The sequence below is a fragment of the Telopea speciosissima genome, chromosome 6 (genome assembly GCF_018873765.1).
Source record: "Telopea speciosissima isolate NSW1024214 ecotype Mountain lineage chromosome 6, Tspe_v1, whole genome shotgun sequence".
Classification (NCBI taxonomy): Eukaryota; Viridiplantae; Streptophyta; class Magnoliopsida; order Proteales; family Proteaceae; genus Telopea; species Telopea speciosissima.
In genome coordinates this window covers 62,179,617-62,196,378 of record NC_057921.1, presented here as the reverse complement: position 1 = coordinate 62,196,378, position 16,762 = coordinate 62,179,617, and the positions used below count along the sequence as shown (strand labels likewise).

Sequence of the window (16,762 nt, the reverse complement as noted above, 5' to 3'; positions counted from 1 at the left end):
CAGTCTCATCTGACACCATGTAGCCCTGGATGCCCCTTGATTCTATTGTATCTTCTTATCGCTTTTCTCCTGCTCTTCAACGAGGTACTTTCTTATTGACATCTCTTACTGTGTCAAATATTTTGTAACCTTACTTTTTTCCCTCTTAGTTTAACACATTTTTTCTTTAATGTGGGTAAAATCCTATCATTTAAAAAGGGCGTACCCAGTGCACAAGGCTCCTGCCACTACGGGGTTTGGGGAGGGTCATAATGTATGATGCTGCCACACCATTTCACATATGTACATGAAAAATATGTAAGACAATAACAACTCTTGAAAATGACAGGATAATAACTACTCTCAAATTATTTTGAAAACTCTTTTTACCCTTGACTAAAAGGACTTTTGGGAATAAGACAAGGGGCAATCAAAAAGAAGGTTACATGTTCTAAATACAACTATAGTGGTGTCATTAAGACAAAATTGATATTCATGGGGGGGGGGGGGGGAAGTTAACTGAAAAAGGGTTGTAAGGGTAATGTTTTTTAGAAGCTTATCTCTTGAAGCTCTTTTGCTGGCCATCTGCATTTTCTACTTTTTCTCCCTTCTACCTTGGTTAAGGTAAACCTTTTCTCTTTGACCAGGGCCATCTGGATGTCAACTGTTCAAGGATTAAGAAGCTTCTGTACAAGTTGGAAATTGTTGCTGATTTTCAAAGCATGGTTGAGGAAGTTACAAATTGCGACTTCTTGTACTGGAGGAAAGAAATGATGACTTCTTGGTTCTCCATGGTTTATATGGATGCAAACAAGTTTTCATGGCTCCAGTAAGTCTTGCAAGCAAATTAAACTGTTATTGTATATTGTCCAGGTTCTTTTTATTGGTTTTTGGATTAATAATTATTTAAAATATGAATTTCACTAACTAAACAAGCACAGGAGGGAGAATATGTTCATTATGTGGCTTTATAAGATTCTCCATTTCTCAGGTACCTTCTTGATGCCTTCTCTGACGGGCTCTGGCTTCTCAAAGTCTGCTGTGTGGGCAAGTTTACCATACATTCGCATGAAGAAGAGCTAGAAAATGCTGTGAAAAATGTTAGTTTTATGAGGTCATTTCTGTTAATCCCCTGACAGACTACCATTTATCAGTGTCTTGACTGTACGAAAGTTGTGGAAATTTCCAGTAACTTTAACAGATGTCAATACCATCACATACATTTATTACGTTTCTGATTGTTTTTCTTGTAGGCCTTATGACAAACTTTCCCTTTAAAATACAGGAGATTATTACACCTCTTTGTAGAGACATTGAGACTGACCTCCGCCTTCATGTGCATTCAAACCACTTAAAAGGATCAGTGCATGTAAATCCAAGAAAGGTACTCGATATTGTTTATTTTAAGAAACATATCTTAATTTTGTTTTATTGAATTGTTGTTACTCTGGTTCTATATTTAATTGTCCAGACTGGTGTACGAAATCTCTCTTGGTACTTGCATATGGAACCTCTGTGGCTTCCATTTAAGTGTATTAATATCAAATTACATGTCGAGAGCTATCTGAATTCCACCTTTTACAACCACACTGCCATGTCCTCTTATGATTGGAAGGTAAGAATTAGCAGTGCGTAGTGCTTTATAACCTCATTTCATCATATGATGATCTTTTCTGTTCTACTGATGTCTGACTAGTGATTTCTAGGGTTAACTTCACAAATAAATCCTATATCAGGTACCTGATAACCCTGTGATTTGGACATGTGTGTTGTCAGATATACTCAGAAATGAGACAACTGGCAGAGCTGAAGTATGGACTGACATTGGATGATATTCCTCTTACTGGGCACTGCTTAAATTATGGGGTTGATGTGATGGAAATTGTACGAAATGTTGAACAGTTTGCCACAAGCTACTCATACAACATGACTAATCAAGTAGGTTTATAGTTTTTAGTTGTTTAAGACTTCCTCTATTTCTTGTGATGAAGTATCCAAAGTTTAAAATTTGTTTTTGAAAACCATATTTTAAGTTGTTGGAGGAATTTATTTTGTTATACGTCTTACTATTTGGTAAGTCTGACAAGGGTATCATGATTCATTAGATCTTGTCATTCCTTGACTTCTTAGGCCTGATTTCATGGTGTGATTTCTATTTTTGAAATTGTTTGGTTTGATTTTTGCACCTTATTTCAGTGAAATAGAAATTCTGAAATAGCTGATGAGTTGTTTCAATTTTGAAATTGAAATTGATTTCACTCTTGCTCTTTAATGAGCACGAGGTTAATTTGATGGGCAAAGCAATAATTTCATCTTAGAAATAAAACACCACCCTTCTCTCACCACCATCGCCACCACCACCTCCCGCCACCACTGTCATCACTACCACCATTGCAGCCACCACCACACCACCAACACCTTCTTGTCCCACCTCCGCCCCCCCCCCCCATCACCACTCTCCCAAAGAATATAGAGAATCCATTCTCAGAAATTGAACTACCAAATGGATTTCTTATTCTTGAAATATTTCAGATTGATGCAACCAAAATAATTTCAATTTCTTGACCAAAATTTTATTTGTTGATTATTTCATGAAATAAAATCCTCAATTGAAATAGAAATCATACCAAATCTGGCCATAGTGGCGAGGACTCTTTTTATTCTCCTGATTTTTACTGGCGAATTTATGCAGGTTTTAATTGAGAAGGTTTCCAGCTGTCAAGGTCGGAAGGCCTTGAGGGTGGTTGGTGTGGAACATGTTGCCTTGTCAATAGCTACACATGGTCTTGGAACAATATATACTGCTATTGATTCTGTGCTCAAGCTCCTAACTGAGAAGATTATAGATTTATCTAAGCTTCTTCAAGATAATTTCGCATGTGTTTGCTCAGTGAAAGAAATCCAGTTCTGGAAGGTTTGCTCTTTTCTTATGTTTCTTTTCTCTAAATACTTGTTGTGAGAATAGATGCATTTGATCAAGTAAAAAAAATCATGAATAAATGGTTTAATTGATAACTTGGTGTTGTGACTAAGGTATTGAAAAGAGATTAACCGCATTTTCAGATTGTCTTACTACTAAAATCCGAACACATGATTGATATTGACACTCTAGTTTAAGGTCAATGTGAGGAATACAGAATTTCAGATTATATGTTCTATTTTGTTTCATTTCTGGGGTAGGCTGACATGTTGAAATCTTTTCTTAACTTTCCTCAGGTCTTACATGCACTTTTTTTTCTTTCTCTTTCCTTCATTCTCTTGCAATGTAATGTTTGTGTCCAATCTGCTTTGAAGATATTCCCATCAGCATGTTATACTAGAGGTCATGTTGCATAAAGGCATAAAGCTGAGATCTTTGTGTAGTTTGGTAGGTTCACTGAGGAAGGCGAAACCACATGAGAGATTCATGTCTTTTTCTTCTTGATTGTTTTATTCTCATAAAATTTACTTCTTCATGGTTCGGAAAGGTCTGGAGAATAAGAGTTTCACCATTGGAAAAGTTATCCAATTAATTGGACATCCTGGGACACATTTGGGGCCGAAGGTGGCCCTAATATATGAAATGGAAGGGAGGAGGTCCACTTCAACTCACATCTAGGTATTAACAGTGTTTCAGCCAAGAAAACATATCATGGATGTATCTTAGCTTTCCATATATTCTTGACCCTGGCCAAGGTTGCAAAACTGAATTCTGAGATCTTGCCTCATTCCTCTTTCTTTGTCAGAACAAAATGATCAGTGCTGCGTGCCTCCTCTTTTTATACACTTTCTGCTAGAAAATGTGTTTACTTTAGTTGGATAAATGTGCAAATCAGGAGTTGTGCTGATTGATTGTTTTTCCATCCCTTGAAGGGAAATGAAGGAGAAACAAGAGGCAACCCTTTTCTCCGAGGGGAGAAGCATGACTTGTTCACTGGAAAATTGTTCTTTGGCGTTCAAGAGTTAAATTTCTTAGATAAGCTGCGTGGCATCATCAATGAAATGGGGAATATCTTAGGACTGTTGAGAATCCTGAGGGCAGGTGGTTCCCGCCATCTGTGTAGTATTTCTCGGTATGAAACTAGTGAAACCACTTTTTGATGATCATATTTCTGTATTACCAGATATTATACTTATTTTCTTTCCCCCCCCCCCTTTTTTGTTCTATCTGTAGTTTCATTTACAGAGACAGAAATATTAGAAGCTTTAAGGAAAACTCTCAGAAGCTTGGGTTTACAGATGAAACTATTACTGCCGGAAGGATATTGGATGTAGTAGTAGAGGACAAGTGCCAAGCTAAAGAGCATGTTTATTTTTCCTCCTCTTTTACTAGTATAATTTCAAAGGTAACATTGACCTTTTCTATATCTAGGTTTACTGTATAAATCATGTCCAAATGTTGGTTTTTCCTTTTCCCCTCTTTCCTGATCTTCCAGTATATTCTTTTTTTTTTAATAGTTTGTTGACGAGGTCCATATAAACAGCTTGAATTGATTTGTAATTTCTCATTCTGCCTCTGCCCTCTTCCCTTCTGAAGTTAGATAGCCAACTAATTGATTTCAATTGAGGCTTTGTACGTTAATGATCCCTCCTTTCTAATGCATATTTATGTGATTAACAACATGATTATAAATCTCTAATGTATATAGACTTACATTAGGGATGGATGATTCATTTCATTATAGATGTGCAAATAGGAAATTTTCTTGAGATGTGCTGCTCTGTCCTAAGGAACTTGGATTTGCATGATGTCATTTGGGATATGTTGGAGGAGGGTCATTATGTCCGCAGCCTTACCCCCGCTTTGCAGAGAGGCTGTTTCCCTTCTGTGTAGGATTATCTCCCTTAATTTTTGGTTCCAGAAATTCCTCTATTACTGGCAGATGCATATAGAAAATCTTCGTGGAAGACTGTATGCTGATACATTTTCCAACATATAGTGGGTGGTAGCGTCAGCATGATGGCATGATGCTGACAATCAAGTTTGAATGCCTTAGAACACTGCTTCAGTCTCATCAGTATTCAGATGAAATGAACAAGATCTTGGTGATGCAGGCAGATTTATGGAGCCTGTGGGTAATGGGCCCAACAAAAAAAAGAACCCTAGAACTAGATTTCTGATTAACAATAGAACACTGCTTGCATAGACTTCATAATTTTCTAGAACCAAAACAGAAAATAAAACTGAATCTGAAGGCCTACCCCAGAATTCAGTTTAGAGAGACAGATCTGATTTCAAATCGCAGATCAGTATTAGATAACAGCTCGGGATTCCGGATCACAAAGGGAGCACAGAGGTTCTAGGATAGACCAATGGGCCAAAAACTGAGTGTAGTTGCAAAATCTATACAGATCTAAACCCAAACAGAAACCCTAAAAAAAATCAGAAATAACCTGTAGGTTGAACAATTGTGTAGATGTTGGCCCATACTGTGAGTGGATCTATTCTATTCCTTCCATATCAAGTAATTCAATTCCTTAATCCATAAAAAAAACAAAAGAAATCTCTCTTTACAAAAAATATGTAATCACAGTAATATTCCTCCTATTTTAATAAACCAACATATTTGGATTTCATAGACTCCTATTTGGAAAGCAACCATCTTATTTATAGAAACCAACTGAAATTAACAACTACGGGCCCTTTTAACACGAGTGGACGTGTCTAATTCATGTAGACTTTCTCAAAACTGCCAACCATCTATCTAATTAACTAAAAACAGCTAGAGAGCTGGATTGGGCCCATACCTTAAAAGAATTAAATAAAAGAAATTTGATTTAAGCTTCCAGAGCTGGAAACTTAATATAATAGCTGTCAATTGAAGATCAAGCCACACTGATTCTTTTTACTGATGCTCCTACATTTATTGGTCTGTTGATCATTAGTAGTTCAATCTTATGGTGTCAAGCACACTCAATGTATTTTCAGCTAAAATCAAATGTCAGATGTGTAGCCTAACTTCCAAGTGCCCCTGATCATGAATATCTGTAAACCTCAGAACTGTGGGAAAATGTTATTGTATTTTCTGTCCCAATCATATCATCCTTATTACCTTCTTCCGTTTGGTAGTTATCCTTGTTTAATAATTAATAATTGAAGCTGATTTATGTATATACTCTCCAGGAAGTCAAGGGTGGTGAGGATCTTAAATTTGAGGATTTATTCCTCATAATTCCAGCGCTTATAATTGGTTTAATAGATTCCAGAGTCAACAGCAAGGAAAATATGCTGAGAAGGGGTCGTGAAGTGGGAAACCAGATAATTATCGATGATGGCTTTGTCATGGGAACTGCCTTTATTCTCAAGGTAAGCCTGCTTTACTGACCATGCTTAAATGCTTCCAAAATGTTTACGTTATCATTTTATCCTGTAAAACAATTTCTGTTTGCATGTTCTATTTCTGGAATTAAATCTGAATTTCCTTTCCTAGTTCCGTGGTTTGATTTTTTAAGAAGGTATTGGGTTTCTAGGGTTTCTTTTTGCTAGGTGGCTCGTTGAATTCTTTCTTTAGTTATTGGTTCTTTTTTCCCCCCTTTTTGCTTCCAAGTTTCATGGATTTTTGTTTGAAAATTAGATATATCAAAGAATTGAGGAGTTAGCTAAATTTTTCTTTTTCATTATTCTTTTACTTTTGTGAATTGGTACCTTTGAATTTCTTCTTGCATCCTACGCTATGATCAATGTGGTAAAAATCATGACGGAAAGCCAAAAAGGAAGCTCAACAGGTTAAGTGTTAAATGTTAGAAGCTTTTAAATGCTAGGGGTCTTTATGGAGAGCCAGAATGGGGGTAGTTGTGCCATCCTTGCATGGAACTGATGGTATCACCTTATCCATGATTTAATACACAAAGCTGTGTGTCTACTTGTCCTCCCATGATTCCGTTATTTAGCTTCAACTTTCGCCCAGTCATGAGTTAGGTTAGGACTGCTAATTTTTACACGTATAGCAAAGAAGAATAGGTTTGCACTAGTGTTGCTTTCTGAAACCAAGGAGCCTTTATTTCCTTTTTTAGTTTCCAGTTTGTGCAGTGGGGATACAATCTCTAGGTTAAGTAATGTTGCACTTGGAAAAGGATTGTTGACCTTATGCTTCATTTTCAGTTTTGATATGCTTTCTCATATGCTCGCTCTCTCTTTTGACGATCATGAATAGTGAAAGTCTTAACATTCATGCCCATCCATCAAATTATCTCGTTTAACTAATATGGGTATTTTGTAGTTTAATGACCTCATTGCAGAATTTGGTTCTGAATTGGAGATAGAAAATCTGCCTATTAGCAATGGTGGATGCATTGAACCACTTAATGTTTGTGTGTGTGCGTGCATGGGTGTGGGTGAGTCTAGGTGTTTAGCCGTAATTTAGCTTGTCTCCAGGGAGCCCAGCACGCCCAGGGTGCTGCCAGCCGTTGGGCTGTGCCGCACACATCTCTAGGGGTGCGCCGAGATGTGTGCGGCACAGCTCAGCCGCTGGAAGCCCCCTGGCAGCACCCTGGGCGCTGGGCTCCCTGGAGACGATCCTGTTCCGTTTAGCCATGGGAAAGGACCTTCTTGTGAAGTACAGGTAGTTTCAGAGAAAGGTTCTTGCAGTTCCTATGAAATTATTTACATCAATGTAATGGAGGAAAAGAAAAGGAACTCTTGAAGAGGTTAGATCATCCACTGTGGAGGACGGTCCGTCAGAGTGGTCTATTATTTTCCATTTTATCTTGTTATTCTGAAGCAATGTGATTGATATGGATGACAATTTCATCTTTGACAGATGAGATCTTGGTCTTATTTAAGTTTGTATTGCAAATGTCTGCTCATATATGTTCTTGGAACTTTTAATCAATCCATGAGTATAAGATACTGATTGCCCAATAAATTATACGAATTGTGGATGGGAATCCTTAAATTTACATTATTGAGATACCTATGATATTAACTTGTTTTGCATGTGGGAATTTGATTCATCCAGTTTAGAATTTTAATGTAAAGCATAAAACCTATTTGATTCAGGTAGTTTTAGGAATATTGAAATTTGTCCTCTGAACACAAAAGGTTCAAGTCTGATGTTGTATTGTGGTCAGGAAGTGAGGCACACAAGTACACACATTCCCTTTGCTTCTGCAGTAAGTGTGCCCTTCCAAAAGGGAGGAAAGATTATTCTTTGAACAATCCAGCCTAAGTGTTTTTATGGTCCTCTTTCTACCAAGTGAATTTCCATTTTGTGGAATGATACTGATTCCAAGCACAAACCTGAAAATGAGTCATTGAATTGAATCTTAAAAAAAAAAAAAAAAAAAAAAAAAAACTCTTGCAGGTAACAGCGCAAGAGAAACCATTTGATGGGTTGGATTGGATTACCAGTGTGAAGAAGCGCTTGGAAGAGGCATTGCGGTCACTAGAGGAACGTATTGATGCAGAGCAGCGTAAAGCAAACAGAGGTCTTTCTGCTTTGAAGCTTTGGGGCAAGGATGCTTCGTCTGTTTCTTCCACAGAAACCCAAAAGGTTATAGGATCCCATCATCTCTCTCTCTCAATTCTGCTTCGAACTTTGTCATCGTCAAATTTCGGATTTTCAAACTTTATTTATTTTTTTGGGGGTTAACACAGGTCATAGACAAACTCAAGAAATATCAGAAAGAGGTGGAGCTGTTTTATTATGGTCTGAACATCTCGAGGACCATCATGTCCTGAAACTACCATCCTTCCAACATGTGATACGTTTACATGTTGGAATTGTAATAGTATCATTGTTTTCTTCTGCTTACAAAATATGTGTAATTCTTTGTTCATAAAAGGGATCAGCTAAGAGGTTGCATCCCCAACTCTCGGTGAGATGGAGTTACTGAAAGTTTCTACTTCTTTCAAAATCGGATCATTATCTGCTCCATTTCCCTGCCCGGTCCATTTCCCAAGTTCCTATAATAGGGGGTGAAAATGACCACCCTAACCCTGCCCGAGTGAAGTGCACCACCTTCTATTAGAGGGACTTGGGGAAATGTAGCAAGCAGGAAATGGAACAGATAATTTTCCTTCAAATTCAACTTAATTTGTTTAATTTTTTGTTGTTGGTGCAGCTTGAGCGAAGACTTTTGTGGCCTTTATAACTTTTAAGCTCAGGGATGCAACAGGGCAGGCAACCAAACAATCCCATTTATAAAGTTTTTACGAATAATTAATGAAACACAATGTTAAAAAATATATATATTTACATTCAAATTAGGATTTTAACATTACCACGTCGTGTGCAACTGTATATCCATCCATAATCACGGCACTACACCACATGTTAACTTGATTTATAGATCCATTTCAGGACTAATTCAACCACTTTAGGACTTTGCTGTGTTAATTGGACTCCCTGTTTCTCAGCAACAGAATAACGAATTTTACTATTTGGTCAACTTCCGCTCCCAGTCTTCCAGCAATGCCTCTCTATTCCTTGCAGCCTTGCATGCTATTTATTATCCTCAAGTCTGTAGATGTCTCATTTAAATCCTACACAAGAAAAAATAAACGAACCTTCAATTCATTAGACACATCACAATCTCTTTTGAAGATGACAAATAGCTCCAAAACTTGTCTACATGGATCCTTGTTAAGTGTACTAACTTCCTATAGAATAGCTGATGAAATAAGTTCTCAGGTCTTTATCAATGAGTTGAGCTATCAAACAAGACGAGGGCAGAATCATGATGTATGATGTCATATTATAGGATTTCTGGCCACTATAATCAGATTCATCATTTTTTTTTTTGGGAATAAAGCTTCCCCTGTTTCTTGAACTGACCTTACACTGAAATCAAGTACATATCGTGAGTGGTATCGACACGAGAAATACCAGAATTTCAGGCCACTGTGCAATAAATTAGCATATTTACACAGGCAATCAATTGCAAATGTATCCTAGAAGGTTTGTGCAAATCTGGTAATGAACGAACCAACTGTTACTCAGAACTTCTAACCATTTGTTACCCTGCCTAGGAATGATTCTTTATAAATGGAATCACCATCTTCAACATGGTGGCAGTTTGCTGTTCCACCAGAACCATACATCTATACCATATTCTTCATCGTCATCATCTGGGCAGTCATCATACATTATCTTCTATATACAGCTAATTTATTTCTCCCCACTTTAAACGAGGTTTTGACACCTACAAATAGGACACCTACAAATAGAATCATGACCATTTATCATGCAATGAGATATTGAGTGATGATTTCATATATATTATAGTTTTTGGTTAGGAGAATGCCAGGAACTTTCATAATACAGTAAGTTCCCGAGATGATATAAAGTAACTTTTTGATATGGTGCATCCTTTCAAAAAACATTTACCAATTATTGGACCATATGCATAATCTTCTTATTTGTTTGCTTCACATGATGCAATAAAGATTAACAGATGCCAAGTACTATAAAGACAATTGCTAGGATGACCACAATTGAACATGATGGTTAGCACCACACTGCATTTAATATTTAGGAAAACCCTTAGGGTGGTCTTCTAGGGTTTACAATCTTGACACAGGCTACAAAGAATTGGAGGCAAAGCATAGTGTGTAGAAACCTATTGCAGTAAATTCTGAATATATATATATATATATATATATATATATATATATATATATAGATAGATAGATAGATAGATGCCAAAATAGAAATGTTTTCTTGAATTCTAGTGCAGAGAAAAGCATTAAATGACTAAGAGATCACACCTTCAGCAAGGCTGTTCTTCACTATAGTAATTCACAAGGATTTGGGGGACCCCAGAGAGTGGTAATTCAAGAATCCAATGGTAATTACATTACATTATCGATACAAATTCCCAATATCTATAAATGGCAGTACTTGTGTACTATCCAAAATTCATTATTCCTATGGACAGTGCCTTCAGATCAGATTTTAACTATTGATCCTGTAAGCTCAAGGTAACATTGGTTAGCAAACGACTGCCTCATGCATGTCACTGCTATGGAGTTGATATATGTTTCAGTATCCTCTAATCTAATGTAAGTTTTCTCCAGCAAGCCACAAAAGCCTAGGTTAAGCAAGGATAGAAATTAATGGTTCTATGACATGATGTCTGTTGTTATCAAGGAACCAATGGGTTTTAAATAACAGTGCTGAGCCAGCTACCTCTCATTCAATCTCATTCAGCCTAGGCAAAGCTCTAAATTAAGAAGATTTTGTGGGCTATAACAATCTTTGTAACTGCATAATGTCCTTAACCAAAAGAAAAGAGAAAACTGATGAAATAGACAGACTTGAAAATATAGGTCCTTATGACAGTGGTACTACCTACATCAAAGATTCCAAGATTAAGCAGTTAAGAATGTTGGCAGGCAAGTGCTACCCCTAACGGCATGCTAATGGGTCCAACAGGAACTTCCATGAACTAAAAAATTAGTAAAATACACCTGATAATCAGTTTTCGGCAGAGGAAAACCATTGTTTCTCAATCTGTAAATCACAAATATCAGGAGTCAAAGATATCAGATTTGAACTGCCAATGTCACACATACATGAGCACAAAAACCTTTTGAGTTTTGACAAGAAAATGTAGTGTGGAGAATTACCAGTACCTGAATCAACATTTAACTAGCTGTAATTCCATAAATACACCGTCAGCCTAGGAATGGGAAAATCTGATAAAACAAACGAACAAACATTAAAATGTGACTAAGATGAGTACAAGAAGAGATGGGACCAAGAAGTATCTCAACAAGAAATACAAATCAGAACGATTTTAAGGTGAACAATCCTGAAATACTTAAGTACAAGATAGACATTTACAAGTCTTAGTGAGTTGTCAAGTTTTATCACACAAATCAACAAGAAAAATAGCGAAAAGTACAACAATGCAGGCCAGATATGAACACACAGGAACAATAAATACTAATCCTACAGATATTCAAAGCGAAATGAAAACAAAATAATTCAATAAAAGATACTGCTTTTGAAGATAAGTTTGCTGAGTATCCTTTTGCAAGGAGAAAAGGAAATAAAATATAAAAATACATGAAAGGAAGACCAAGCTATAGAAGGAAATAACTCTTGATTACAACACAATGGCAAACAGAAACTCCTTTCATTTCTAAAAAGCAAACGTTATCCCCCTACAATCATAACAAAAAGTACTGCTGTACAAGGATTTCCATACAAGGTAGCAAGGACAACCTAAAAGTATGATAAGGAAAGAACTTAATGTGTTTGGAAGAAATACAAGATTTTAAATAAAGGAGAGGGAAGCTTTGTACAATTGTTATGAGGAATTTTCTCATATCATAAACTCTGGGACTGGTCAACCGGCCCAGGTAACATTGCAAAAGGATGGGGAAGAACAACAGGACCCGGCAACAACGCAAAAGACGGAGGTAGAACAACAGGTCCCTGCAACATTGTCATATGATGTGATTGATCATTAAGTACTTGCAATACTGTAGCAGGATGGGATTGATCAACAGCTCCCTGCAGTGATGGAAAAATCAATGCTTTATTGATGGTTGGGTAAGGTGTACAATAGCAGAAAACATCATGCATTAACAGAATTCCACAAACCTTACCTTTGAACATGCATGCAAATGATGTCTGGTTTCCCCACATGTACGATATATTCTTTTCTTCTTCGGTGACTGTTCAGAGCCTGATTTCTCTCTCGAAGTAACAAGACGACTTTTTGCTTTGGTTGGTGAAAGACCAGGCACGGTACCCTCCTTACTTTCATTGATATTTTGCCCTTGAAAACTACTACCACACCCCACATCTTCAGGAGACAAGGCCCTTCTTGGCATATTAATATCAGAAAGTTTTCCCATGCCTACTTGTAGAATATTAATAGCAACACTAGTTCGTTCAGTACAAGTAGAACCAAACTCTACAAATTTTGTAGCTGTTTCTTTCAAAACCTCCCTGGAACATACTCCCACTTCATCAATAGACTGAAGATACCTAGCACTCATTGTCCACCGCTTTAAAATATATCGTGGTGGGATCTCAAATATATTTACCATTTGGAATACCTTGAGCAGATGCCCACAAATCATCCCCTCAAACTCAAACATCTGACAACTGCAGCTTATGCGATTATCAACTACATTTAACGTAGCAAGATGGATGTTTTCATCCTTCTCATTGTATTTGTGCACCAAGTACCTGCTGACAGGCCCTTCCTCGTCTGTCTTATTTGCAACGCAACAAGAACTTTCAAGGAATCCATGTCGAAATACTGAGAACATAGTCCTTGTAAAAACTCTTGCAGCTTGTTCTTCAATAGGGTTTTTTGATGTTAAAACCGTTTTTGTATGCATTGACACAAAATCTTCATCTGCTTCCTTTTCACGAAGTTGCTTTAGGGCATGATCGTACTGAGGTATAAATTCATTTAATGGAGTCCCTTCATGCAAGAACTCATTAAAATAAGAATTTATACCTTTACTTCTCTTTATTGTAGTCATTCCAGCGAAGAATGCATCTCGTAAGTACAATGGCACCCAATGGTGGCGCTGATCATACATTAACTTTAACCAGTTATTATCTTTCAAACCATACTTCACAATAAGTGCCTCCCACCCTAACTCAAATTCTTCTGGCTTCCAACTTGCATTAATGCACTTTCTGTATTCAGATTCAAATTCCTTGTGCATTTTAAAAACATATCCCAGATTTTCTAACTCATTTTTTGCCACATGCCACATACAAAACCGGTGCCTTACTCCTGGAAAAACCTTCTCTATGGCCGTTTTCATTGCTTCATCTTGATATGTTATCATTGAAGTAGGCTGCTGATCAGACATAGCTTTGAGCCATGTTTCAAATAACCAAACATAAGATTCCACAGTCTCATCTGCCAGCAACCCACATCCGAATACTGTAGAATGCCTGTGGTGATTTACACCAGTGAAAGTAGCAAGTGGAAACCTGTATTTGTCTGTTTGATATGAGGTATCAAATACCACCACATCCCCAAACTGCTTGTAAGCCTCTCTTGCTCTGCTATCCACCCAAAATAAGCTCCTTATGCTCTGATTCATACCAAATTCTGCTGCATAAAAAAATCCAGAATCTACTGATTGCATGCTTCGGAAATACTTGAATGTACGATCCCAATCAATTCCAATATTATTTTTCCTTTCTTTCTTCACATAGTTCTTGCTATCTTGGTTGTTAATTCCCACATTATCTGACCTCCGTGCAGCATCTTTAAGCTTATCTTTATTTTCGGATTGTCCAACTTCACATCTAACAGGGATTGACCTCATAGTGTTCATCATTTTTCGATGTGACCGAAGTTTGTAAGCTTCAACAGGATTAACAAGTTCATGATTGTGCTCATGATGAACTTTGTAAACAATCCATCCACCAGATTTCCTTTTAATGCTCATAGCTGCTCGACAATCTACCCTTGTTTCTCTTCGAGACCGAATGACCTTGCCTTTATAACGTTTATCTTTTGTCCAGTGAAACCCTTCATGCGCACACACATACTTGCGGGAAAGAACACTTTTGTCGACCCTTGAGCGTTCTATACGACTCTTTCGGATACTAAAACCCTTCTCCTTAGCATATGCATTATAGAATTCGTAGGCCTCATCTTCAGAGCCAAATTGCAAACCAGTGTATGGTTCAGACCCGAGCTTTTTGAGGGAGGCATGGTCACTTTCCTTTCCACTACTTTCAGTTTTGTCAACATCTTCCTCTAGAGGCTCATGTATATCTACAGTCAGTTGTGTCTCCTGAATACTTTCATCAAACACCATCACATCAGCTTCTGTTATCTCTTGACCAAGACTCATATCATTTTCCATGTCATCTCCTTTTGGAGATGCTTGGATATCCATGGTAAGATCAGGCTCTTGAATGACCACATCAGCTTCTAATATATCTTGATCAAGATTGATATTGTATTCCATTTCAAGACCTTCACGAAATTGCACAAACAAAATGCATTAGTAAATGAGGAAGTGAAGGACAATAAAGCTTAAAATTGAACTATTTACATGACATTGCCAATTTAATCTTATGCATTATCAATTGAAACAAATTATGTGAGAGTCAAGCAATTTACTTTTTGACCTTATCTGACCTACAATAGTACAATTTACCAAAAAGCAATGCAGGTGATCAACTAAGATATTTACACCATGGATAGTAGCTGCAAAAGAGAAAGGGTGTAATTAACAATCCGTCAACATAATTTAAACCCAAATTATATAACTAAGGGTACCATACCTTGACACAAATCTCATCTCACTTTAAGAGTGCAAGAATCTCATGCACAACAACAACTCAGCCTTATCCCACCTAAAGGGGATCAGCCACATGGATCCTTACCCTCCAATCAGCTCTATTTGAGGTCATACTTGATACAAGGCCTAAGCTATGAATGTCTTTCTTCACCACTTCTCCCAGAGTCATTTAGGTCTGCCCCTGACTCTTTTGGCTCCTTCAATCTGAATCAAATCACTCCTTCGTACTGAGCATCTAAAGGCCTCCATTGAACATGGCCATGCGGTCCATGCCACCTCAAACGAATTTCTAGTAACTTGTCATGTATCGGAGCCACTCCTAAATCAGCTCTAATCTGATCATTCCTTACTTTCATCCTTCCTATTTTGCCACACATGCACCTCAACATCCTCATCTTAGCTGCATTAACTTTATCTATATGATGTTTCTCAACTGCCCAACATTCTACACTATACATCATAGCCGGTCATATGATTGTCCTATAAAATTTTCCTTTAAACTTAAAAGGAATAAGTTGATCACACAATAAATAAAGAAGGTGACATAGAGGATGATTGATGCAGATTTATCACCAAACTGGGCTTCTTTTATTAGGAATAAGTCTAGGGTTGGGTTACATACATTTTGGGCCTTTGATCCCATGGGTTTCTAATGTAATAGGCCACTCTTCCGTATGCAACCTATTTACCCATATTTTAGGCCCATAAAAGTGGCCTATTACATTAGAAACCCATGGGATCAAAGGCCCAAAATGTATGTAACCCAACCCTAGACTTATTCCTAATAAAAGAAGCCTAGTTTGGTGATAAATCTGCATCAACTCTCCCCATCTTGAAAAAATTCATCCTCGAATTTTGCAATGATGAGGGGGAAACAACTTGTGAGTAGCAGCTTTGACCTTCCCCAAACAAAATTCTGGTAATGTAAGAATATTAGGAATATAGTCTTCAAGGCGTGGAGCTTTCTCTTCGAAGAACCGTGGTGGCATAACAAAATCTCTGTGCTCTACCTCTAAATCAGCACCAACTGTGAATGCTTTATCCATAGAGTCTTCAGTGTTAGCAACCTTCTCATCTAATACTAGAGATACAAGCTCCACCTCTTCAAGAACAGCATCTTAAATATCATTGATCTCCTGTGGAATATTTTCAACCACCTCTTCATCTTCTGCTGTTTCAACTTTGTCTACTTTGACTTCTTCAACGTAGACCTCTTCAGTAGAATCTTCCACATGTTGACTTTCCATCTTTGAAGCTCCAGGCATTGTCTCATTCTTTTCATCACAATTCACTGTGATCACTTCAGCTTTGTCTTCAACTTGTGCTCTCTCAATTTCCATTGGCAATGTACATTTGTATTCAGCCGTTGATTTAACACTGGTGATGTCAGATTTCCAACACTCTTCAACTTGCAAACGGAATCTCATTGATGGAGGCTTCAAGTTGTCTTCAGATTTGAAGGCCTTTTGGTGGTGATGTTGTCGATGGAGATTTAAGTTACCTTATTGTAGAGCTCTGAACGTCCGTGGGAAATATTTCTTACTCAGATCTTCTTTCATCTCTGCC

The 16,762-nt window shown here is 37.4% G+C and overlaps 2 protein-coding genes across 4 annotated transcripts in view; one reads left to right on the top strand and one right to left on the bottom strand.

Annotated features, from left to right (window-relative positions):
* LOC122664743 (WASH complex subunit 4-like) overlaps positions 1–8,756 on the top strand; it is a 48,907-nt gene extending 40,151 nt beyond the window's left edge. Inside the window, exons 16-27 of one of the 3 annotated variants that reach the window (XM_043860709.1) lie at positions 627–808; positions 971–1,079; positions 1,265–1,363; positions 1,451–1,594; positions 1,756–1,917; positions 2,672–2,893; positions 3,832–4,031; positions 4,133–4,304; positions 6,083–6,265; positions 8,262–8,450; positions 8,555–8,657; positions 8,721–8,756. In XM_043860709.1, the coding sequence (XP_043716644.1) occupies positions 627–808; positions 971–1,079; positions 1,265–1,363; positions 1,451–1,594; positions 1,756–1,917; positions 2,672–2,893; positions 3,832–4,031; positions 4,133–4,304; positions 6,083–6,265; positions 8,262–8,450; positions 8,555–8,638 (1,746 nt within the window). In that variant the 3' untranslated portion in view covers positions 8,639–8,657; positions 8,721–8,756. Of the gene's footprint in view, positions 1–626; positions 809–970; positions 1,080–1,264; positions 1,364–1,450; positions 1,595–1,755; positions 1,918–2,671; positions 2,894–3,831; positions 4,032–4,132; positions 4,305–6,082; positions 6,266–8,261; positions 8,451–8,554; positions 8,701–8,720 lie in introns of those variants that run through there. The other 2 variants (XM_043860710.1, XM_043860708.1) reach the window with 2 other exon arrangements.
* A 3,264-nt stretch (positions 8,757–12,020) lies between these two features.
* LOC122664946 (protein FAR1-RELATED SEQUENCE 12-like) lies at positions 12,021–15,351 on the bottom strand. Its single transcript, XM_043860994.1, has 4 exons — positions 15,348–15,351; positions 15,016–15,102; positions 12,515–14,868; positions 12,021–12,419 (listed from the first exon to the last, which is right to left on the bottom strand). Exons 3-4 carry the CDS (start codon positions 14,858–14,860, stop codon positions 12,234–12,236), a joined length of 2,532 nt encoding a protein of 843 aa, XP_043716929.1. The 5' UTR covers positions 14,861–14,868; positions 15,016–15,102; positions 15,348–15,351; the 3' UTR covers positions 12,021–12,233.
* Positions 15,352–16,762: the final 1,411 nt, after the last annotated feature.

Bases quoted from the DNA above. Each gene is read 5' to 3' on its own strand.
- LOC122664946 (XM_043860994.1), bottom strand. From the start codon at position 14,860: ATGGAATACAATATCAATCTTGATCAAGATATATTAGAAGCTGATGTG. The intron at 12,420-12,514 runs GTAAGGTTTGTG...CCATCACTGCAG, and splicing joins ATTTGCATGCATGTTCAAAG to GGAGCTGTTGATCAATCCCA.